The sequence below is a fragment of the Hemitrygon akajei genome, chromosome 13 (assembly GCF_048418815.1).
Source record: "Hemitrygon akajei chromosome 13, sHemAka1.3, whole genome shotgun sequence".
NCBI lineage: Eukaryota > Metazoa > Chordata > Chondrichthyes > Myliobatiformes > Dasyatidae > Hemitrygon > Hemitrygon akajei.
In genome coordinates, this window is record NC_133136.1 from 685,107 (window position 1) to 710,533 (window position 25,427).

The window sequence follows — 25,427 nt, forward strand, 5'->3', positions numbered from 1 at the left end:
AGCCCGAAATGTTGATGTGCTTCTTCCTATAGATGCTGCCTGGCCTGCTGCGTTCCACCAGCATTTTGTGTGTGTTGCTTCTATTCTAGGCCATGTTTTATCCTGAATCTATCTATATTAAATATAAAAAAAGTCTATCTTTGAATAAGCTGAATGAGGGAAAGAGTAATGTGTATAGTCTTTACTAGTGGGGTGTAATTCCCTCCATACATCTATTATTCTGAATAACTGTTCCTGAAGAATTGAATGCAGAGTTTAACCTAATATTAAAATCCCATCCGCAGATTACTACCCCTTGAGAGCTGGCCATTGGGTCAAAAATGTGTCAATAGAATAACCATTCATTACTTGGTGGAGCATAAACATTAGAAATGTTATTTCAGTCCCTTCTATTCTTCCTGTAATCTTTACAAATCGTCCATCCTTGTCTTTAATCTCTGAAATATGTTCATAGTTAAGAGCACTTGGTATTAAAGCAGCTACTCCTCTTTTGTGGCTCAGTTTATATGATGAATAAAATACATGCTTAAAACCCATTCTTTTTAATTTTGCATGTTCAGATTGGCTCATGTGCGTTTCCTGAAGGAAAGTTATTTGTGCCCTCTCTTTTTTCAATTCAGAGATAATCTTATTTCTCTTAATTGGATTCAAAGCCCCATTAACCTTATAGGAAATTATTTTTACTGGTTCAATTTGCATTTTTCTCTAGTAGGAAAGAAAACTCTCACCTTTTCTAAACAAACAGTGAGCAATCCCTTCTCAACAGTAAAACAGAACATAAAACCAAACCCTAGGCATTTTTGAACATAGAACATTTGAAAAATTTCCCCGACTTCCAACAGTGAGGTCTGAGCACTGACCTGCCTCAGCTCAGAGGGGTAACCTCTATCTTCACCCTGTGTTATAGGGCTCTCTGCAGTGTGAACAATCATGGAGAATTCTCTCCTTTTTATGTCTCAACCATATTGCTATCATTCAAGTTATTCTGTCTAGTTTATTTTCAGTTACCAGCTTTAATTTTACCTTTAAGTCCAATTTACTCTTTTCAGTCATTTCTCTTAATTAATCGATATTCTCTGTACGTTTGCGTCTGAATACTTGAAGCTTTTCCTTGTAGCTTGAGACTCTGGTTCGAGTGGAGCGTCCTCGCCGCACTGGTTGCCATGACTTCCACTGAAGGCATACCCCCATTCCATCGGAAGTTCATTCAGAAAAAGAGAGATAAGGAATGTCTTCCTTACTTACCTTGCCTCTGCCTGTCCTTGCCAAAGCCCAGTTGAGCCAAAGCTTTACCGCTCTGACCACTCTGATGATGACCGCTCCCACGATAACCACTCCGCTAGAGGATATCTCTTTAATGGAGACTGGGTTTTCAAAGCTCTTTGCCAGACTTGCATGAGAATGCTTCTACCGTGTCTGTGCAGTTCTCCAATCAAAGATTCTTCTCATTGTTACTATCAGCACACGTTCAATGATTCAGAACAGTTTCTTCCCATAGAAGCATAGAACACTACGGCACAGTACAGGCCCTTCAGCCCTCCATGTTGTGCTGACCCATATAATCCTTAAAAAAAAGTACTAAACACACACTACCCCATAACCCTCCATTTTTCTTTCATCCATGTGCCTGTCCAAAAGGCTCTTAAATACCCCTAATGTTTTAGCCTCCACCACCATCCCTGGCAAGTCATTCCAGTCACTCACAACCCTCTGTGTAAAAAACTTACCCCGATGTATCCCCGAAACTTCCCTCCCTTAATTTTATACCTATGCCCTCTGGTGTTTGCTATTGGTGCCCTGGGAAACAGGTACTGACTATCCACCCTATCTATGCCTCTCATAATCTTGTAGACATCTATCAAGTCCCCTCTCATTCTTCTACGCTCCAAAGAGAAAAGTCCCAGCTCTGCTAACCTTGCTTCATATGACTTGTTCTCCAAACCAGGCAACATCCTGGTAAATCTCCTCTGCACCCTCTCCATAGCTTCCACATCCTTCCTATAATGAGGTGACCAGAATTTGTCCCCTTCTGCCATTTATTTTCTGAATGGATATTGAACCCATGAACACTACCTTAGTACATTTTTATTTCTTATTTTTTGCACTACTTATTTAACTATTTCATTGTTTCTTTTTCTCTCTATTATCTTGTACAGCATTGTACTGCTGCCAAGAAATTAACAAATTAACAAAGGTAAGTTGATGGAGAAGATCCTGAGGCAGGATTTATGAACATTTGGAGCGACATAATATGATTAGGAATAGTCAGCATGGCTTTGCCAAAGGCAGGTCGTGCCTTACAAGCCTGATTGAATTTTTTGAGGATGTGACTAAACATGTTCCTAAGAAGGTTGGCGTCATTCAATGTCTGTAGTGAGATGCTGAAGATGTTCTATAGGTCAGTTGTGGAGAGCGCCCTCTTCTTTGTGGTGGCGTGTTGGGGAGGAAGCATTAAGAAGAGGGACGCCTCACGTCTTAATAAGCTGGTAAGGAAGGCGGGCTCTGTCGTGGGCAAAGTACTGGAGAGTTTAACATCGGTAGCTGAGCGAAGGGTGCTGAGTAGGCTACGGTCAATTATGGATAACTCTGAACATCCTCTACATAGCACCATCCAGAGACAGAGAAGCAGTTTCAGCGACAGGTTACTATCGATGCAATGCTCCTCAGACAGGATGAAGAGGTCAATACTCCCCAATGCCATTAGGCTTTACAATTCTACCGCCAGGACTTAAGAACTTTTTAAAAGCTATTATTAATGCTTTTTGAGATAGTGATTTAGATGCATATCATATTTTTTACTGAGTTAAGTATTGTATGTAATTAGTTTTGCTACAACAAGTGTATGGGACATTGGAAAAAAAAAAGTTGAATTTCCCCATGGGGATGAATAAAGTATCTATCTATCTATCTATCTATCTATCTATGTTGATGAAGGTAGAGTAGTAGATGTAGTGTATATGGATTTCAGCAAGACAATAGACAGTAGGTGCAGGAGTAGGCCATTCAGCCCTTCTAGCCAGCACCGCCATTCACTGTGATCATGGCTGATCATACACAATCAGTACCCGGTTCCTGCCCTCTCCCTATATCCCTCGACCCCGCTATCTATAAGAGCTCTATCTAACTCTCTCTTGAATGCATCCAGAGACTTGGCCTCCATTGCCTTCTGGGGCAGAGCATTCCACATATCCACCACTCTCTGGGTGAAAAAGTTTTTCCGCATCTCTGTTCTAAATGGCCTACCCCTTATTCTTAAACTGTGGCCTCTAGTTCTGGACTCACCCATCAGCGGGAACATGCTTCCTGCCTCCAGCATGTCCAATCCCTTAATAATCTTATATGTTTCAATCAGATCCCCTCTCATCCTTCTAAATTCCAGTGTATACAAGCCCAGTCGCTCCAATCTTTCAACATATGACAGTCCCGCCATTCGGGGAATTAACCTTGTGAACCTACGCTGCACTCCCTCAATAGCAAGAAAGTCCTTCCTCAAATTCGGAGACCAAAACTGCACACAATACTCCAGGTGGGGTCTCACCAGGGCCTGTACAACTGCAGAAGGACCTCTTTACTCCTATACTCAGTTCCTCTTGTTATAAAGACCAGCATGCCATTAGCTTTCTTCACTGCCTGCTGTACCTGCATGCTTGCTTTCATTGACTGATGTACAAGAACACCTAGATCTCGTTGTACTTCCCCTTTTCTTAACTTGACTCCATTTAGATAGTAATCTGCCTTCCTGTTCTTGCCACCAAAGTGGATAACCTCACATTTATCCACATTAAACTGCATCTGCCATACATTTGCCCACTCACCCAATCTGTCCACCCTGCATTCTCATAACATCCTCCTGACATTTCACACTGCCACCCAGCTTTGTGTCATCAGCAAATTTGCTAATGTTACTTTTAATCCCTTCATTTAAATCATTAATGTATATTGTAAACAGCTGCGGTCCCAGCACCGAACCTTGCGGTACTCCACTGGTCACAGCCTGCCATTCCGAAAGGGACCCGTTAATCACTACTCTTTGTTTCCTGTCAGCCAGCCAATTTTCAATCCATGTCAGTACTCTGCCCCCAATACCATGTGCCCTAATTTTGCCCACTAATCTCCTATGTGGGACTTTAAAAAAAGCTTTCTGGAAGTCCAGGTACACTACATCCACTGGCTCTCCCTTGTCCATTTTCATAGTTACATCTTCAAAAAACTCCAGAAGATTAGTCAAACATGATTTTCCCTTCATAAATCCATGCTGACTCGGACTGATCCTTTTCCTGCTATCCAAATGTGTCGTAATTTCCTCTTTTATAATTGACTTCAGCATCTTTCCCACCACTGACGTTAGACTAACCGGTCTATAATTCTCTGTTTTCTCTCTCCCTCCTTTCTTGAAAAGTGGGACAACATTGGCCACCCTCCAATCAGCAGGAACTGTTCCTGAATTTATAGAACATTGGAAAATGATTACCAATGCGTCCACGATTTCTAGATCCACCTCTTTAAGTACCCTGGGATGCAGACCATCAGGTCCCGGGGACTTAACAGCCTTCAGACTCAACAGTCTATCCAACACCGTTTCTGGCCTAATATAAATTTCCTTCAGTTCATCCTTTACCCTAGTTCCTTTGGCCGCTATTACATCTGGGAGATTGTTTGTGTCTTCCCTAGTGAAGACAGATCCAAAGTACCTGTTCAACTCGTCAGCCATTTCCTTGTTCCACATAATAAATTCACCCGTTTCTGTCTTCAATGGCCCAATTTTGGTCTTAACTATTTTTTTGCTATTCACATACCTAAAGAAGCTTTTACTATCCTCCTTTATATTCTTGGTTAGTTTACCTTCGTACCTCATTTTTTTCCTGGCGTATTGCCTTTTTTGTTATCTTCTGTTGCTCTTTAAAAGCTTCCCAGTCCTCCGGTTTCCCGCTCATCTTTGCTATGTTATATTTCTTCTCTTTTATTTTTATACTGCCCTTTACTTCCCTCGTCAGCCACGGCCGCCCCTTACTCCCCTTTTCCTCTTTGGAATGAACCGATCCTGCACCTTCTGCATTATTCCCAGAAATACCTGCCAAATTCCCACAAGGCATTTGATAAGGTACCCAATGCAAGCCTTATTGAGAAAGTATGGAGGCATGGGATCCAAGGGGACATTGCTTTGTCGATCCAGAACTGGCTTGCCCACAGAAGGCAAAGAGTGGTTGTAGACGTGTCATATTCTGCATAGAGGTTGGTCACCAGTGGTGTGCCTCAGGGATCTGTTCTGGGACCCTTACTCTTTGTGGAGGGATGGGTTAGTAAATTTGATGATGACCAAAGGTTGGGGGTGTTGTGGATAGTGTGGAGGGCTGTCAGAGGTTACAGCAGGACATTGATAGGATGCATAAAAATTGACTCGATGATAATATAAGTACATATTTTATGAGGTTGTGACTTCTGGCAAAATGCTCAAATCTGCCAAGCAAGCCATATCACAGTACAGTACAAGGAAAGTTTGCAAATGAAATAGAAAAGCTATTTATATTAGCATTTAGCTATTAGCATTGAGACTACCAACAAAATAATCAAAAAGGAATATATGTGTGTGTGTGTGTGTAAATAGTTTCAGTATGTGATCAAATAAATTGTTGTGTTCTTTCATAATCAAATGCCCTGTAGACCCTTGGAGGTCGACCGGGGGGGGGGGATATGGGGTTGCGGAGGGCGGGGGTGGTGGTTCTACCTCCCTGAGATGAGTTTTTGCAGGGTGGCACGTCTGTACACAGTGAATCGTAGGGCACTAAGCAGTGCGGTAGAACTGTGCGACCGACAGGTGGCGCGGGCGGGCGGCGGCGTCTGGCGAATCTCCGGCCGGCAGGTGGCGCGGGCGGGCGGCGGCGTCTGGCGAATCTCCGGCCGGCAGGTGGCGCGGGTGACGGCGGCTGGCGAATCTCCGGCCGGCAGGTGGTGGCGGCGGCGGCTGGTGAATCTCCGGCCGGCAGGTGGCGCCAGCGGCGGCTGGCGAATCTCCGGCCGGCAGGTGGCGCGGGCGGCGGAGCAAGCGGTGGTGGCTGGTGAGGCTGCCGTCGGCCGGCGGTCTCGGGCAGTTGGACGTGGTAGAGGGAGAGGATTGCGGGCGTTGCTTTGGCCATGGCGAGTGGAGGCTCGTTAACGGCTCTCTGGACCGAAGTGAATCGTTGCGGGCAGACTGCGGACTATAGCCGGGCTCTGAAGTCCCTCAATAGAAGTAAGCAGCGGGTGAGGGTGGTGAGAGGCCGTGGTGACATGTCCCAGCTGGCGGCTGGGCCGGCATGTGGAGAGAACCTGTCCTAAAGTGCATATCATACACTTTCCGACACTATTCTATCTACCACGTCTTTTCTCATTTCTCCAATCTGTTCTTCTGCGGAAACCATAAAACCGTGACCATCAAATATAGGAGCAGAAATAGACCATTCGGCCCATCGAGTCTGCTCCACCATTCAGTCATGGGCTTTGTCAAAGGCAGGTCGTGCCTTACGAGCCTGATTGAATTTTTTGAGGATGTGATTAAACACATTAATGAAGGTAGAGCAGTAGATGTAGTGTATATGGATTTCAGCAAGGCATTTGATTAATAGGTTTTGTCTATTGCAAAGCCTAGGTAGTTCTAAGGTAGGGACGTGTTCAGCACAGCTTTGTGGGCCGAAGGGCCTATATTGTGCTGTAGTTTTTCTATGTTTCTCTGGGCTGATCCAGTCATCACCACTCCCCTGCCTTCTCCCCATAATGCCCTGGCTAATTAAGAACCTATCTTTGTCTTCCTTAAATGCACCCAATGACTTGGCCTCCAAAGCCACTTGTGGCAACAAATTCCACAGATTTACCACACTCTGACTAAAGTAATTTTTCTGCATCTCAGTTCTAAATGGACGACCTTCAATCCTGAAGTCGTGCCCTCTTGTCCTAGAATCCCCTGCCATGGGAAATAACTGCCATATCTAGTCTGTTCAGGGCTTTTAACATTTGGAATGTTTCTATGAGATCTCCCCCTCATTCTCCTGAACTCCAGGGAATACAGCCCAAGAGCTGCTAGATGTTCCTCATACGGTAACCCTTTCATTCCTGGAATCATTCTTGTGAATCTCTGAATCCTCTCTAATGTCAGTATATCTTTTCTAAAATAAGGCGCACAAAACTGTACACAATACTCCAACTGTGGACTCACGAGTGCCTTTTAGAGCCTCAACATCACATCCCTGCTCTAAAATTCTATACCTCCAGAAATGAATGCCAACATTGCATTTGCCTTCTTTACCACTGACTCAGCCTGGAGGTTAACCTTTAGGGTATCCTGCACAAGGACCCTGATGTCCCTTTGCATCTCTGCATTTTGTATTCTCTGTCCATCGAAATTATAGTCTTCCCATTTATTTCTTCCACCCAAGTGCATGACCATACACTTTCCAACATTGTATTTCATTTTCCACTTCTTTGCCCATTCCCCTAATTGCCCAATCTCTCTGCAAGCTCTCTGTTTCCTTAACATTAACCTATTTCCTCCACCTATCTTTGTATCATCAGTAAATATGGCCACAAATCCATTAATACCATAGTCCAAATCATTGACATACATTATAAAAAGCAATGGCCCTAACACCGACCCCTATGGAAGCCTTCCATCCTCAACACTAACTGCCCTTCATATCGTTGTATCTTCCACCAACCTGGCCATAAAGCCACTAATTCCTTCATCCAAATAATGAGAAAAGAAGCATCCCCACACCTTCCCCTGTGGAATTCCTCTTGGCATTGGCAGCCAACCAGAAAAGTAACGCAAAAAGGGAGGAAAAGCAGTGATCCAATCACAAACAGGAGGGAATCTGCGGACGCTGGAAATCTGAGCAACATTCACAAAATGCTGGAGGAATTCAGCAGGCCAGGCAGCATCTATGAAAAAGAGTACAGTCAATGTTTTGGGTGGAGAATCTTCAGCAGTACTGGAAAGAAGCTACAGAAAGTTGTAAAATCAGTCAGCTCCATCAGGAGTACTAGCCTCTATTGTATCCAAAACATCTTCGAGGAGCAGTGCTTCAAGTGGCGTCCATTGTTAAGGCCCCCCCATCTCCCAGCACATGCCATTTCTCATTGTTACCGTCAGAAGTCTAAAGGTACACACTCAGCGATTCCTCTCTGCTGTCTGATTTCTGATTGGGCATTGAACCCATGAACAGTAACTTTTTTGTTGTTTCTGTTTTTGCGGTATTTTTAACTATTTAGTATACATATGTACACTTCCTGTAGTTAATGTTTTTCTATATTATGTATTGCATTGTACTGCTGATACAAATTTCACATTATATCCCAGAGATAATAAATCTGATTCTTTTGAGGATGTCTTAGATGGTAGAGAAGGTTGTGTCCATGATGCAGAGTCTACAACACTCTGCAAACTCTTACAGTCCTGTACTTTGAGTTGTCACATGTACTGAAATATAGTGAAAAGATTGTCTTAGAACATAGAATAGTGCAGCACAGTACAGGCCCTTTGGCCTACAATGTTGTGCCGACCCTTAAACCTTGTCTCCCATATATCCCCCCACCATCAATTCCTCCATATACCTGTCTAGTAGTCTCTTAAATCCACCACTGACTCAGGCAGTGCATTCCACGCACCAACCACTCTCTGAGTAAAAGATCTTTCTCTAATATCCCCCTTGAACTTCCCACCCCTTATCTTAAAGCCATGTCCTTTTGTATTGAGTAGTGGTGCCCTGGGGTAGAGGTGCTGGCTGTCCACTTTATCCGTTCCTCTTTATATCGTGTATACCTCTATCATGTCTTCTCTCATCCTCCTCCTCTCCAAAGAGTAAAGCCCTAGCTCCCTTAATCTCTGATCATAATGCATACTCTCTAAACCAGGCAGCATCCTAGTGAATCTCCTCTGTACCCTTTCCAATGCTTCTACATCCTTCCTATAGTGAGGCGACCAGAACTGGACACAGTACTCCAAGTGTGGCCTAACCAGAGTTTTGTAGTGCTGCATCATTACCTCGCAACTCTTAAACTCTATCCCTCGACTTCTGAAGGGTAACACCCCCTATGCTTTTTTAACTACCCTATCTACCTGTGAGGCAACTTTCAGGGATCTGTGGACATGTACCCCCAGATCCCTCTGCTCCTCCACACTACCAAGTATCCTGCCATTTACTTTGTACTCTGCTTTGGAGTTTGTCCTTCCAAAGTGTACCACCTCACACTTCTCCGGGTTGAACTCCATCTGCCACTTCTCAGCCCACTTCTGCATCCAATCAATGTCTCTCTGCAATCTTCGACAATCCTCTACACTATCCACAACACCACCAACCTTTGCGTCGTCTGCAAACTTGCCAACCCACCCTTCTACCCCCACATCCAGGTCGTTAATAAAAATCATGAAAAGTAGAGGTCCCGGAACAGATCCTTGTGGGACACCACTAGTCACAACCCTCCAATCCAAATGTACTCCCTCCATCACGACCCTCTGCCTTCTGCAGGCAAGCCAATTCTGAATCCACCTGACCAAACTTCCCTGGATCCAATGCCTTCTGACTTTCTGAATAAGCCTACCGTGTTGAATAAGCTTGCAGACTGTTCATACAAATCAGATCATTACACAGAGCATGGTGGTAAATCAATAATGCATAATAATGAGAAATGAGAGTTACAAAAAAAATGTAGGTAGGTAACCGTGCAATATTACAAGGTAGATTGCAAAGGCGAGTGGCCACCTTATTGTTTTAGGGAGCTATTTAATATTTTAAATCTAATGAGACATATTTTCAGGCTTTAAAATCTTGTGTCAATGGAAGAAGTGAGAAGAGAGAATGTTAGGGATGAGTGGGGCATTGGCTTATGCTGCCTGATTTATAGAGGCTGTGAGAAGAGTTTCATAGAGGCTGCTTTACAGAGAAATTGGAGAGTGACCATGGATGGTCTCAATGATGTGCTGAACTATGCTTTGGAGCCTCTATACCAGGCTGTAATGACACAAGTTTGAATATTCTTCTTTGTACACCTATGCCTTTGATGACATACCAAATCTCCTCAACCTTCTGAACCTTCTGCACCTATTGTCTATTGTCTATAAAAAGAGATGCTGGCATGCCTCCTTTGTAATTGCATCAATATCCTGATGCCCAGGAACTGAAAGTTGCTTGCCATTTTCACTGCCCACCCTTAATGACTGGTGTGTGTTCTCCCCTTTCTGAAGTCCACAATCAATTAAATATCTCACCTTAAACTGATGCCCTTTAGTCCTTGATTCCCCAACCATGGGAAACATTATGCCATTCCTATATTCCTCATGATTGTAGACACATAAGGTCACTTCTCATTCTGTTATGTTCCAATTTTTTTAAAAAAAGTCCCACCCTGCTCAACTTCTCTCCTTCACTCAATCTCTGCATAACTGTTCTGAGAGACTCTCAGGTACCCTGTTGAAAGAAAAGTGGAGGACTTGAGGGAGGGAAAGGTTAGGTTGATCTTGTTGAAGGTTAAAAGGTCATGGGTTGAAGGGCCTGCACTGTGCTGTACTGTTCAGAAAAGCACATAGGCAAAAGGCAGGTAACTCTAGGCCGGTTAGTTTAACATCTGTAGTTGGGAAAATGCTTGAAGCTATCATTAAAGAAGAAATAGCGAGACATCTGGAAAGAAATGGATCCATCAGGCAGATGCAATATTAGGGTTAGGGTTTAGCAAAGGCAGGTCCTGTTTGACAAAATTTTTGGAATTCTGAGGATATAACAAGTGTAGTGGATAGAGGGGAACAGATGGACGTTATTGACTTGGGATTTCCAGAAGGCATTCAATAAGGTGTTACATAAAAGACTTATCTATAAGATAAGGATGCATAAAGTTGGGGGGTGATGTATTAGCATGGATAGAGGATTGGTTAACTAATAGAAAGTAGAGAGTTGGGATACATGGGTGTTACTCTGGTTGGCAATCAGTGGTGAACGGTGTAGCGCAGGGGTTGGTGCTGGGCCCACAACTGTTCACGATATACATTAACGATCTAGAAGAGGGGACTGAGTGTAGTGTCTAAGTTTGCTGATGATACTAAATTGAGTGGAAAAGCAAATTGTGCAGAAGATACGGAGAGTCTGCAGAGAGATATAGATAGGTTAAGTGAGTGGACAGGAGTCTGGCAGATGGAGTGCAATGTTGGTAGATGTGAGGTCATTCACTTTGGAAGGAAAAATGAAAGCAAATTATTATTTAAATGGTAAAAAATTGCAGCATGCTGCTGTGCAGAGGGACTTGGGAGTTCTTGTGCATGAATTGCAAAACGGTATGCAGGCTATCAAGAAGGCAAATGAAATGTTGCTCTTCAATCCTAGAGGGATTGAATTTAAGAGCAGGGAGGTTATGCTGAAACTATACAGGGTACTGGTGAGGCCACATCTGGAGTACTGCGTACAGTTCTGGAGGAGGGCTTTGGAGGTGGTGCAAAAGAGGTTCACTAGGTTGATTCCAGAGATGAGGGGGTTGGACTATGAGGAGAGATTGAGTTACCTGGAACTGTACTCCCTGAAATTCGGAAGAATGAAAGGAGATCTTATGGAAACATAAAATTATGAAAGGGATAGACAAGGTAGAGGCAGGAAAATTGTGGCACTAGGTGAGACTAGAACTGGAGGGCATAGCCTTCAGATTCAGGGGAGTAGATTTGGGGTGGAAATGAGGAGGAACTACTTATCCTAGAGAGTGGTGAATCTGTGGAATTCTCTGCCAAATGAAGCAGTGGAGGCTACCTCAGTAAATATATTTAAGACAAAGTTGGATAAATTTTTGTATAGTAGGGGAATTGAGGGTTATGGGGTAAAGGCAGGTAGTTGGAGATGAGCCCATATAGTCAGATCTGCCATAATCTTACTGAGTGGCAGAGGAGGCTCGATGGTCCAGATGGCCGACTCCTGCTCTTAGTTCTTATGTTCTATAAAAATTGCTTATCCTTTGGGCCAATCTGGACTAAAGTGAAGCACATTAAGATGGTGGAGATCCTAATATTCTTCACAAGATGGTAATGCGCATGGACACAGCACCCACTCCAGTACCAACCAACGATGAAATTTCTTGCCCTGTTGAGCTATTTTTTGATGATAAAACACTGCTGAGCATTAAGAACACTAAAATCTGCAAGTCTTAACACGTTGGCAAGTGGAATAACATAGATCATTAGCAGTAACCGATTATCACAAAGCGCGGGCTCTTGCTCCTCACCGAAGTCTACTGTAGTTACACAGGGAAGCTGCTGTCGGAGCAGTATGCTCGAAAACAAATCCAAGAAGCATGCCAGTATTAAAGTGATACTTGAATGAATCCCTGCAGGCCTATGTTCCCTTCGATTCTATTTGCTAATGTCTGACTGCTGGAAAATAAACTGGATTATCTGCATCTGTAGCTGAACCAATGGGAGATGATGGACTGTTGCACGCCCATCTTGATGAAAACATGACTTAGAACCATAGAACACTACAGCACAGAAAACAGGCCATTCAGCCCTTCTAGTCTGTGCTGAAACTTTATTCCGCTAGTCCTATTGACCTGCACCCAGTCCATAACCCTCCAGACCTCTCCCATCCATGTATCTATCCAATTTATTCTTAAAACTTAAAGAGTGAGCCCGCATTTACCACGTCAGATGGCAGCCCGTTCCACACTCCCACCACACTCTGAGTGAAGAAGTTCCCCTTAAACATTTCCCCTTTCACCCTAAAGCCATGTCCTCTCGTATTTATCTCTCCTAATCTAAGTGGAAAGAGCCCATTGGCATTTACTCTTTCTATACCCTCATAATTTTGTAAACCTCTGTCATATCTCCCCTCATTCTTCCACACTCCAAGGAATAAAGTCCTAACCTGTTCAGTCTTTCCCTGTAACTCAACTCCTGAATACCTGGCAACATCCTAGTAAATCTTCTCTGCACTCTTTCAATCTTACTGATATCCTTCGTATAGTTAGGTGACCAGAACTGCACACAATACTCCAAATTTGGCCTGACCAATGTCTTATACAACCTCACTGTAACATCCCAACTCCTATACTCAATACATTGATTTATGAATGCCAGGATGCCAAAAGCGTTCTTTACAACCCTGTCTACCTGTGATGCCACTTTCAGGGAATTATGTGTCTGAACTCCCAGATCCCTTTGTTCCTCCACACTCCTCAGTGCCTTACCATTTATTGTGTATGTTCTACCTTGATTTGCCCTTCCAAAATGCAACACCTCACACTTGTCTGCATCTGCCATTTTCTGGCCCATTTTTCCAGTTGGTCCAAATCCCTCTGCAAGCTTTGAAAGCCTTCCTTGCTATCCACAACACCTCCAATCTTAGTGTCATCAGCAAACTTGCTGATCCAATTTACCACATTATCATCTAGATCATTGATATAGAGAACAAACAACAATGGTCCCAGCACAGATCCCTGAGGCACACCACTATTCACAGGCCTCCAGTCTGAGAAGCAGTCATCCACCACCACTCTCTGTCTTCTCCCAATTTCGAATCCAGTTTACAACCTTCAAGACACCATTCCCGACTTGGCCATCCAGATAAAAGGCCTAATCTCCTTTTGGGTGGACTGAAATTCTGTGACCTCTGGCAAGACTGGTGGAGGAGGTCTGTGTGTCTACATCAATAAGAACTGGTTTGTGTATGGCCCACTGCTCACTACAGATAGAGTTTTTAATGGTGAAGTCCATCCCTTCTAATTACCGAGGGAGTTCACAGCCATTGTGATTGTTGTGCATCTCTCCCTGTGATAGTGCCGGGGAAGCGCTGCAGGAGCTCCACAGCCCAATTTGCAACCTCAAAGCAGATGGTGTCGTTATTGATGCTGGTGATTTCAATCTTGCCAACTTAAAAACAGTACTGCAAAAGTTCTACCAGCATGTTAATATTATCACGACCAGAGGAGAGAATGTATTAGATCTGGTTTATGCCAAACTTTGTAGCATTTGCAAGGCTCTCACCTCAGATACTCAGACCACATATCCATTTTTTTAATTCCTGCATACAGAGCACTGGTGAAACGAGTCAAACCAGTTCACAGGGAGATCAGGGCCTGTCCAGAAGGTGCCACATTAGCATTGCAGGGCTGCTTCGAAAGCACTCACTCAGGGAGGTGATGACCTACGATTATTGATCAGTGTGTGGGATTGGTGACTGGCTATGTAAGAAAATGCATTGGGGATGTAATTGTGATGAAACCAGAAGCCATGGCTGACTGCAGAGGTTTGTGTACTGCTTGGGGATTGGGATGCTGTGTTCAGATTGGGTGACGCAGCAAGAGCCGTATTCTCCTGTGCTGTCAGGAAGGCAAAGTGTGAGAGAATCCAGATACCTCTGTGCCTCTGGGACACATAGCACAGCAGGCAAGGTATGTAAACTATGTTGTTATTGAGTGCTGTCGAGTTGTCATCGACTCATGGCTACCCTATGGATAGTGTGGATATGGAGGTAGTTTGCCAGGCCTTTCATCCATGCAGATAGTGCTACTGCCCAAATGGGGTCCTGGCTTGATTTGAACTTGGGACCATCTGCCTCAAAGTCCAGTGCTAGTGCCATACATCACCGGCCAGCCCGTGTTAACCACAATTGATGGTAAATCCACACTCTGCATTAGTTGCTACACAGTTTCTTTTTCTGATAGGCTGAATACATTCTATGCACAAATTGATGACTTGAATTATGTGGCATCAAGGAAACGGGACCCTCTTCCTGAGGAACTGGCACCCTCTGGCTGCAACTGAGTTGAGGAGGATCCTAGCTAGGGTAAACTCACACAAAGCTGTAAGGCTGGGTAACATACCCGGTCAGATGCTGAGGAACTGTGCAGCCCAGCTAACAGAGGTCTTAACGGACATCTTTAATATCTTTCTGAAACAGTCCACCTTCCCTACAGACTCAAGGCAGCCAGGATCGTTCTGATGCCCAAGAGAGCACCAGTAATTGGCCTAAATCATTACCACTCAGTAGCACTGACATCAACAATCATGAAGTGCGCAGGTGTGTGGACATCAGCGAGTTAGACTGGTGGGAAGAATTTAAAGGAGAGCATATTTTCTTCGGTTTGATTGAAGCATGACTGCGCAGGTGCGTGAATGTCAGCGAGTTAAACGGGCGGGAAGAGTTCAAAAAGAAGACAGCTTTATAGAGTGGGCGTCAGAGTAGAGGGAGTCAGAGTAGGAGGACTTTGGCTCAACGGGGCTTGGGCAATAATGGGTCGAGGCGAGGTAAGTTACTTGTGAAAAATAGGAATTGGAAGTATGTCTGTGAGGCCAGTGTTCTGTACTGGATGTTGGATGTGGGATGTCCGGGAGTCTCCCAGCCTCCTGGGCGGCCACATCTGCACCAGGTGCGTCGAGCTGCAGCTCCTTAGGGACCAGGTTAGGGAACTGGGGATGCAGCTTGATGACCTTCGTCTGGTTAGGGAGAGTGAGGAGGTGACAGATAGGAGTTATAGGCAGGTGCTGATTTTTTGGAGTGAAGGGAGTTTTTTTACTACTCGGGTTAAAGAGAGGTGAGACTGTGCAGGTGCGTGACGTCAGCCAGTAGAGCACGAAAGGTTTAAAAAGTCAAGGAATCTTGAACACTTTTTAATTTGGAGCAAGAAGACTGCGAGTGAACTGCTGATTTTTCAGAGGTGATAGGAGTTACGGGCAGATGGTTACACCGGGGCCACGGGAGACAGACAAGTGGGTCACAGTCAGGAGGGGGATGGGGAAGAGTCAGGTACAAGAGAGTACCCCTGTGGCTGTACATTTGTACTCCTGTTCGAGTACTGTTGGGGGGGGCAGGGGACAGCCGACCTGGGGAAAGTGGCAGTGGCCGTACCTCTGGCACAGAGTCTGGCCCTGTGGCTCAGAAGTGTATGGAAAGGAAATGGAAGGCAGTAGTGATAGGGGACTCTATAGCTAGAGGATCAGTCAGGTGATTCTGTGGACGCAGGAAAGAAAGTCGGATGGTAGTTTGTCTCCCAGGTGCCAAGGTCTGGGATGTTTCAGATCACATCCACGATATCCTGCAGTGGGAGGGAGAACAGCCAGAGATCGTGGTACATATTGGTACCAATGACATAGGTAGGAAAAGGGAAGAGGTCCTGAAAAAAGACTACGGGAGTTAGGAAGGAAGTTGAGAAGCAGGACCGCGAAGGTAGTAATCTTGGGATTACTGCCTGTGCCATGCGATAGTGAGAATAGGAATAGAATGAGGTGGAAGATAAATGTGTGGTTGAGGGATTGGAGCAGGGGGCAGGGATTCAGACTTCTGGATCATTGGGACCTCTTTTGGGGCAGGTGTGACCTGTACAACAAGGACAGGTTGAACTCGAATCCAAGGGGGAACCAGTATCCTGGCAGGGAGGTTTGCTAAGGCTGCTGGGGAGAGTTTAAACTAGAATTGTTAGGGGGTGGGAACTGAACAGAAGAGACTGTAGAAGAGGAGGTTAGCTCACAAATAGAGAAAGCTTGTAGACAGCGCGAGAGGGAGGATAGGCAGGTGATAGAGAAGGGACGCGCTCAGACTGAAGGCTTGAGATGTGTCTATTTTAATGCAAGGAGTATTGTGAACAAAATGGATGAGCTTAGAGCGTGGATCAGTACTTGTAGATATGATGTGGTGGCCATTACAGAGTCTTGGATGGCTCATGGACAAGATTGGTTACTTCAAGTGCGGGGTTTTAGATGTTTCAGAAAGGACAGGGAGGGAGGCAAAAGAGCTGGGGGCATGGCACTGTTGATCAGAGATAGTGTCACGGCTGTAGAAAAGGTGGACGCCATGAAGGGATTGTCTATGGAGTCTCTGTGGGTGGAGGTTAGGAACAGAAAGGGGTCAATAACTTCACTGGGTGTTTTTTATAGGCGGCCTAATTGATTTGGTATTGGGAAATGAACCTGGTCAGGTGTTAGATCTCTCAGTGGGACAGCATTTTGGAGATAGTGATCACAATTCTATCTCCTTTACAATAGCATTGGAGAGGGATAGGAACAGACAAGTTAGAAAAGTGTTTAATTGGAGTAAGGGGAATTATGAGGCTATCAGGCAGGAAATTGGAAGCTTACATTGGAAACAGATGTTCTCAGGGAAAAGTACGGAAGAAATGTGGCAAATGTTCAGGGGATATTTGTGTGGAGAAGGAGTATGTTCCAACAAGACAGGGAAGTTATGGTAGGGTACAGGACCCGTGGTGTACAAAGGTTTAAAAGCTAGTCAAGAAGAAAAGAAAAGCTTACAAAAGTTTCAGAGAGCTAGGTAATGTTAGAAATGTAGAAGATTATACGGCTACTAGGAAGGAGCTTAAGTAGGAAATTAGGAGAGCCAGAAGGGGCCATGATAAGGCCTTGGCGGGCAGAATTAAGGAAAACCCCAAGGCATTCTACAAGTATGTGAAGAGCAAGAAGATAAGACGTGAAAGAATAGAACCTATCAAGTGTGACAGTGGGAAAGTGTTTATGGAACACTTTCAGAGGAAATAGCAGAGGAACTTAATTAATACTTTATTTCAGTATTCACTATGAAAAAGGATCTTAGTGATTGTAGTGATGACTTGCAGCAGACTGAAAAGCTTGAGCATGTAGACATTAAGAAAGAGGATGTGCTGGAGCTTTGGAAAGCATCAAGTTGGATAAGTCGCCGGGAACGGATGAAATGTACCTCAGGCTACAGTGGGAGGTGAGGGAGGAGATTGCTGAGCCTCTGGCAATGATCTTTGCATCATCAACAGGGACGGGAGAGGGTCTGGAGGATTGGAGGTTTGCGGATATTGTTCCTTTATTCAAGAAAGGGAGTAGAGCTAGCCCAGGAAATTATAGACCAGTGAGTCTTACCTCAGTGGTTGGTAAGTTGATGGAGAAGATCCTGAGAGGCAGGATTTATGAACATTTGGAGAGGTATGATATAGTCAGCATGGCTTTGTCAAAAGCAGGTCGTGCCTTACAAGCCTGATTGAATTATTTGAGGCTGTGACTAAACACATTGATGAAGGAACAGCAGTAGATGTAGTGTATATGGATTTCAGCAAGGCATTTAATAAGGTACTCCATGCAAGGCTTATTGAGAAAGTAAGGAAGCATGGGATCCAAGGGGACATTGTTTTGTGGATGCAGAACCCGCTTGCCCACAGAAGGCAAAGAGTGGTTGTAGATGGGTCATATTCTGCATGGAGGTCACTCACCAGTGGAGTGCCTCAGGAATCTGTTCTAGGACCCTTACACTTTGTGATTTTTATAAATGACCTGGATGAGGAGGTGGAGGGATGGGATGCTAATGACACAAAGGTTGGCGGTGTTGTGGATAGTGTGGAAGGCTGTCAGAGGTTACAGCAGGACATTGATAGGATGCAAAACTGGGCTGAGAAGTGGTAGACGGAGTTCAACCCACAGAAGTGTGAAGTGGTTCATTTTGGTAGGTCAAATATGATGGCAGATGATAGTATTAGTGGTAAGACTCTTGGCAGTGTGGAGGATCAGAGGTATCTTGGGGTCCGAGTCCATAGGACGCTCAAAGCAGCTGCGCAGTTTGACTCTGTGATTAAGAAGGCATATGGTGTACTGGCCTTCATCAATCGTGGAATTGAATTTAGGAGCTGAGAGGTAATGTTGCAGCTATATAGGACCCTGGTTGGGTACTGTGCTCAGTTTTGGTTGCCTCACTACAGGAAGGATGTGGAAGCCATAGAAAGGGTGTAGAGGAGATTTACAAGGATGTTGCTTGGATTGGGGAGCATGCCTTATGAGAATAAGTTGAGTGAACTCAGCCTTTTCTCCCTGGTGTGAAGGAGGATGAGAGGTGACCTGATAGAGGTGTACAAGATGATGAGAGGCATTGATCGTGTGGATCGTGGCTTTTTCCTGAAATGGTTGCCAAAAGAGGATACAGGTTTAAGGTGCTGGGGAGTAGGTACAGGGGAGATGTTAGGGGTAAGTTTTTTACTCAGAGAGTGGTGATTACGTGGAATGGGCTGCCGGTAATGCCGGTGGAGGCAGATATGATAGGGTATTTTAAGAGGCTTTTTGATAGGTATGTGAAGCTTAGTAAAATAGAGGGCGATAAGTAAGCCTAGTAATTTCTAAGGTAAGGACATGTTCAGCACAACTTTGTGGGCAGAATGGTGTAGGTTTTCTGTGTTTCTATGTTTTCTATAATCTAGTTGAGAAAAGAAAAGCTTACAGAAGGTTAAAAAAACTAGGTAATGGTAGAGATCTAGAAGATTATAAAGCTAGCAGGAAGGAGCTTAAGAAAGAAATTAGGAGAGCCAGAAGGGGCCATGAGAAGACCTTGGCGGACAGGATTAAGGAAAACCCCAAGGCATTCTACAAGTATGTGAAGAGCAAGAGGATAAGACGTGAGAGAATAGGACCAATCAAGTGTGACAGTGTAAAAGTGTGTATGGAAGCAGAGGTACTTAATAAATTCTTTGCTTCAGTATTCACTACGGAAAAGGACCTTGGCGATTGTAGTGTGACTTACAGTGGACTGAAAAGCTTGAGCATATAGAAATTAAAGAGGATGTGCTGGAGCTTTTGGAAAGCATCAAGTTTGATAAATCACTGGGACTGGACGAGTTGTACCCCAGGCTACTGTGGGAAGCGAGAGAGGAGTTTGCTGAGCCTCTGGCAATGATCTTTGCATCATCAATGGAACAGGAGAGGTTCTGGGGGATTGGAGGGTTGCAGATTACATCATTCAGCTCAAATTACATCATTAAATTCACTGATGTGATACAGTGGTTGGCCTCATTGGCAACAATGATAAGTCCGCTTACAGAGAGGAAGTAAAGAGGTTTGTGAAATGGTGTGAGGACAACAACCGGAGGCTCAGTGTGAACAAGACAAAAGAGGTGATTGAGGATTTCAGGAAGGCACAGCTTGTCCACTCTCCATTTCCTATTAATAGCTCTGCCATGGAGAGAGTGAAGAGTACAAAGTTCCTTGGTGTGCACATAACAGGCAATTTGACCTGGACCCACAACACTTCCTTAGTAGTCAAGAAAGCAGAGCAGCGTCTACACTCCCTGAGAAGGCTGAGGTGTGCAAGGTTCACCACCTCTATTCTAAAAATTTTCTGCAGGATCACCATCAAGAACGTCCCAGCTGTCTGCATCATTGTGTGGTACAGAAGCTGCAAGGCATCGGACTGCAGGACCTGCAGAGGATAGTAAAAACATGAGAGGATCACCAGGGTCTTCCTACAATTTGTGACATTTACATTGTAGACGAAAGGCTTGAAACATTGTTGAGGATCCCCACCATGCAACCCACTATCTCTTTGACCCACCACCATCAGGAAGAGGTTCAAGAGCGTCAGGACTAGGACTGTCAGACTAGGTAACAGCTTCTTTCCTCAGGCTGTGAAACTAATAAATACCCTGTCACCACTGAGGTGTCATCATTAGGACAGTGAGCTGTTTACTGTTTACCTGTGCTGCACTTTTCTACTTGTATTTTAATTATATTTTATTAACTTGTTTGTAGTATAATATTTTGCTTTATGTGCTGTGTGTTGTGTGGGTGCACAGTGGTTCGGAGGAATGCTGTTTACTTTGGTTGAAAATATGTACAGTCAGATGACAACAAACTTGATTTGTTGAGTATAACAGGTGTATTGGCTAAAGTTGGCAAGAATATCACTTTCTTCAGAGACTAAGCGGATGTGTCTGCTGTGGAGACCTTCAGATTTCTGGGTGTCACAATCTCCCAGGACCTGAAGTGGACATCCAACGCGGACACTCTTATCAAAAAGGCTCAGCAGAGGTTGTATTTCCTACGTCAACTCAGGAAGTACAACCTGCCTCAGGAGCTGCTGATTCAATTCTATTCAGGAATAATCCAGTCTGTTCTCTGTTCGTCCATCACTGTCTGGTTTGGATCAGCTACCAAACAAGACAAGAACCGTCAGGGCTGCGGAAAGGATTATTGGTGTGAAGCTGCCCTCGATCCAGGACTTATATGCATCTGGAGTCAGGAAGCGAGCAAGCAGTATTATTGTAGACCCCTCACACCCTGGACATCACCTGTTCCAACTCTTTCCTTCTGGTAGGCACTTTAGATCACTGTGTGCCAGGACAAATAGGTACAAGAACAGTTTCTTTCCGTATGCCATCAGTCTTATGAACACTTGAATTTTAGTCTATTATAAATCAAGTCCACCTGTACATTCAATGAGGTGGACCTCATTGTATATAGTTTATGATTATTTGCACTATTGTTTTTGTTTGCTTTTCATTCTGTACAGAGAGAGCTCAGGGAAACCGGCATCAAATTCCCTGTATGTGTCCTCCTACTTGGCGATAATAAAGGATTCGGATTCTGATTCTGATGGATTTTTGGAACTTACAATTGTCCACCAAGGAGATAAATGACAAATTTTAGGGGTGTATAGTTTTAACTACCAGAATATTTTGAAATAGCTGTAAATTAGTTTGGTTTTCTTCTGTTCACACATCGGAATAATGGTAAATTTATTATTGCTAATTAAAGTGTAATTTTAATTCGTAGTACTGCAAGATGACAAGGATGATGTCACTGCGCTGCATTGTAAAGTCGTCTGTCTGGTCCACAATGGAAATTTCAAGGAAGCACTGAATATAATTCACACTCACACCAAGGTGCTTTCCAGGTAAGATGCAGATAACTTGAAAGCAAATTCAAAACTTCACAGCATTTAGAATCATAGTCAGAGAGCACTACAGAACAGAAACAGACCCTTTGGCCCATCTTACCCATGCCAACTGTTAATCTGCCAAATCCCATCGACCTGCACCCATTCAGCTCCCATCCATGTAAAATTTCTCTTGAATGTTAAAATCAAACCTGCATTCACCATTTCGATGGCAGCTTGTTCCGCACTCCCTGAGTCATGAAGTCCTGCTTCGTGTTCCCCTTAAATATTTGACCTTTTACCCTTAACCCATGACCTCTAGTTCTAGTTTCACCCAACCTCAGTTCAAAGTAAATTTATTGTCAAAGTCACCATATACAACCCCAGGATTCATTACTTGCGGGCATACTCAATAAATCCATAATAGAATAATAATTGTAATAGAATCAATGAAATACCACAACAACTTGGAATACAACCACTGTGCAAAAGACAACAAATTCTGAAGATACAAAAATAATGAAATAATAAATAAATAAGCAATAAATATCGAGAAAATGAGATGAAGAGTCCTTGAAAGTGAGTCCATTTTAATGATGAGGCAAGTGAAGTTATCCACTTTGATTCAAGAGTCTGATGGTTGAGGGATAATAACTCTTCCTGAACTTGATGGTGAGAGTGCTGAGGCTCCTATACTTTCTTCATTATGGCAGCAGCGAGAAGAGTGTGGTGAGGGTCCCTGATGATGTAGCTTAGCTACAACAGTTCTTCATGTAGATTTGCTCAATGGTGGGGAGGGCTTTACCTGTGATGGACTGGGCCGTATCAACTACTTTTTGTTGGATTTTCCATTCAAGGACATTTGTGTTTCCATATCAGGCTGTGATACAGCCAGTCAATAGGCTCTCCACTAAATATCTGTAGAAGTCTGTCAAAGTTTTGGATGTTGTGTGGAATATTTGCAATCTCCTAAGGAAGTAGAGGCACTGGCATGCTTTCTTCATAATTGCACTGCTTGCTGGGCCCAGGACAGGTCTTCTGGAATAATAACACCTAAGAATTTAATGTTGCTGATCCTCTTCACCTCTGGTGAGGACTGGCTCATGGACATGTGGTTTTCTCAGTGGAAAAAGCCTGCTTGCATTTACCCTGTCTATATGCTTCATAATTTTGTATACCTCTATCAAGTCTTCCCTCATTCTCCTGCACTTCAGGAAGTAAAGTCCTAACCTATTCAACCTTTCCCTATAACTCAGGTCCTCATGTCCTGGCAACATCCTTGTAGATTTGATTTGTTATCTGAGTTGAACCCAATACATGGTCAGATTTGATGTTTTTGGGTAAGGTTTATCAAACTGACCTCAAGCAAAAAGCATTGAACTCTGATAGTTTGACAAAATCAGGGCAGCTGAAACTGATTTCCAATTTATCAATTTATCAATCATAGTTGCTCTTATGATGTAATTCAATACTTATTTTGAGCTGGTAATTTTTAACGATGCTTGCCTTCAAACTTTTACTGTATGATGCAAAAGTGTTGATATTGAGCCTTAATTATAAAATGTTTGTTCATTGACACCTATGAGAACCCTAGGAAGAATCAGAATCAGGTTTATTATTACCAGCATGTGATGTGAAAGTTGTTAAGATTGGACAGAGCTGTAGTATGGGACATAGGTTTAAAATAATTTAGTGTTTTGTAGTTTATTTTCACCAAGAGGGTAGTGGTTTCAGGACAGCAGGGTAGTGTAGTGGTTAGTGTTATGCTCTACAACACCAGTGATCGAGGTTCCACTTCTGCCGCTGTATGTAAGAAGTTTCTGTGTTCTCCCCAAGACCACGTGGGCTTCCTCTGGGTGCTCTGGTTTAAGCACATTCCAAAGATGTATGGGTTAGTTCAAGTTAGTAAGTTATGGCATGATAGGTCAGCTAGAAACATGGCGACACTTGTCTGCCTCCAGCAGATCCTCAGACTATGTTGGTCATTCTAAATCAGAAGAAATTTTCAAATGGAAGAAGGACACTACCTTGGCTGACAAGTGAAGTCAGAGCCAAAGTAAAAGCAAATTAGAGGGCATATAAGGAAGCCAGAGCTCGTGGGAAGATAAAGGAATAGGAAACTTTAAAAAACTTGCAGAAGGAAACTAAGGAGGTCATTAGGAAGGAAAAGGTGAATTATGAAAGGAAGCCAGCAACTAATATCAAAGAAGATACTAAAAGCTTTTATAAGTATATAAAGGGTAAAAGAGAGTCGTGGGTAGATACAGGACCAATACAAAATGATGCTGGAGATATTGTAATGAGAGATGCAGAGATGGTAGAGAAACTGAATGTGTATTTTGCATCAGTCTTTACAGTGGAAGATGTCTGCAGTATACCAGTGGAATTTGTTGCCAAGAGTGGCTGTGGAGGACAAGTGATTGGGTGTATTTAAGGCAGAGATAGATAGGTTCTTGATTTGTCAGTGCATTAAAGGGTATGGGAAGTAGGCCAGGAAGTGGGGATGACTGGAAGAATTGGATCAGCCCATGATTAAACAGCGGAGCAGGCTCAGTGGGCTGAATGGCCTACTTCTGCTCCTATATCTTATGGCCTTATGGTCTTATTGATGCAAAGGACACATTTTACAGCATGTTTTGATAGTTTAGTGTACTATATATGTAACAAATAAAGCTAATCTTTTATAATCTTTATCTTCGGTTTTGAGCACCATTTTTTTTAAAAAACATTTTTTTATTAGTTTTTCAAAACATTTTACAAATTAAAAACCCCAAATCCCAATGAGGAGCATTAATACAGTGCAAAATTAAGCGTACAATAACAATATGCTACAAAGGAAGAGAATTTAACAAAAAAAGCACCTAAATTAAAGACAGGTAAGCTTAGTGTCCTCCCCAAGCCCCAAAACACAAGATAAAAAACAACAACAACTCCAGACCGACCACAACACAGTATAAAGAGTATAGGTCAGGACAGTCAAACTCCCAGACTGTGAATACACTTAGCAGCAGAGGATAATAATGCCTACTACCAGAAAAAAAAGGGAGCTGAAAGCAAGGGACCGAAAAGAAGAAAAAAAAACCCTAGTCAGGAGGAAGGTTATGAAAGTATTCGATAAAAGGTCCCCAGACCTTATGGAACTTTAGATCCGAATTAAGAACTGAATAATGAATTTTTTCAAGGTCCAAGCAGGCCATAATGTCGTTAAGCCATTGCGCATGAGTGGGCGGGGCAACATCTCTCCATCTAAGGAGGATCAAGTGTCTAGCCAGGAGAGAGGCAAAGGATAGTATTCGGCATTTGGTCGGACCCAGACATAAATCTGTCTCGCCCCAAAAACCGAACAGAGCAATTAAGAGGTTTGGTTCTAGGTGCTGATTCAGAATACCCGATAATGTAGTGAAGACATCTTTCCAGAATTTCTCCAAGCTAGGACAGAGCCAGTACATATGGATGAGAGAGGCAACGCCCCTCTTGCATTTATCACAGAGCGGGCTAATGCCAGGGTAGAATCGAGATAGTTTAGATTTAGACATATGGGCTCTGTGAACAATCTTAAACTGTAAAAGGCAATGGCGAGCACAAAGAGAGGTTGAGTTAACCGATTTGAGAACTGAGTCCCAGCTCTCCTCAGATAAGGAGATATTTAAATCCTGCTCCCAGGCCATTTTAATTTTAAGTTTTGAGCACCATTTAAAGTACATTTCATGCTATTCAAGAATGCTTGATACGTACTTTGAATTTCATTATTTTTGGGCTTGGTGGGAATGCACCTTTGAACATTTTTGGTGTCTGATCCTAAAAAGTATGTACTTGCCA

The 25,427-nt window shown here is 43.5% G+C and overlaps 1 protein-coding gene across 2 annotated transcripts in view; it reads left to right on the forward strand.

Annotated features, from left to right (window-relative positions):
* The first annotated feature begins 6,040 nt into the window (after positions 1-6,040).
* Positions 6,041-25,427, forward strand: part of srp72 (signal recognition particle 72) — a 236,200-nt gene continuing 216,813 nt past the window's right edge. For both annotated transcript variants that reach the window (XM_073064014.1, XM_073064015.1), the window contains exons 1-2: positions 6,041-6,229; positions 21,506-21,626. In XM_073064014.1, coding sequence (XP_072920115.1) covers positions 6,133-6,229; positions 21,506-21,626 — 218 coding nt within the window. In that variant the 5' untranslated portion in view covers positions 6,041-6,132. The remainder of the gene's footprint in view (positions 6,230-21,505; positions 21,627-25,427) is intronic.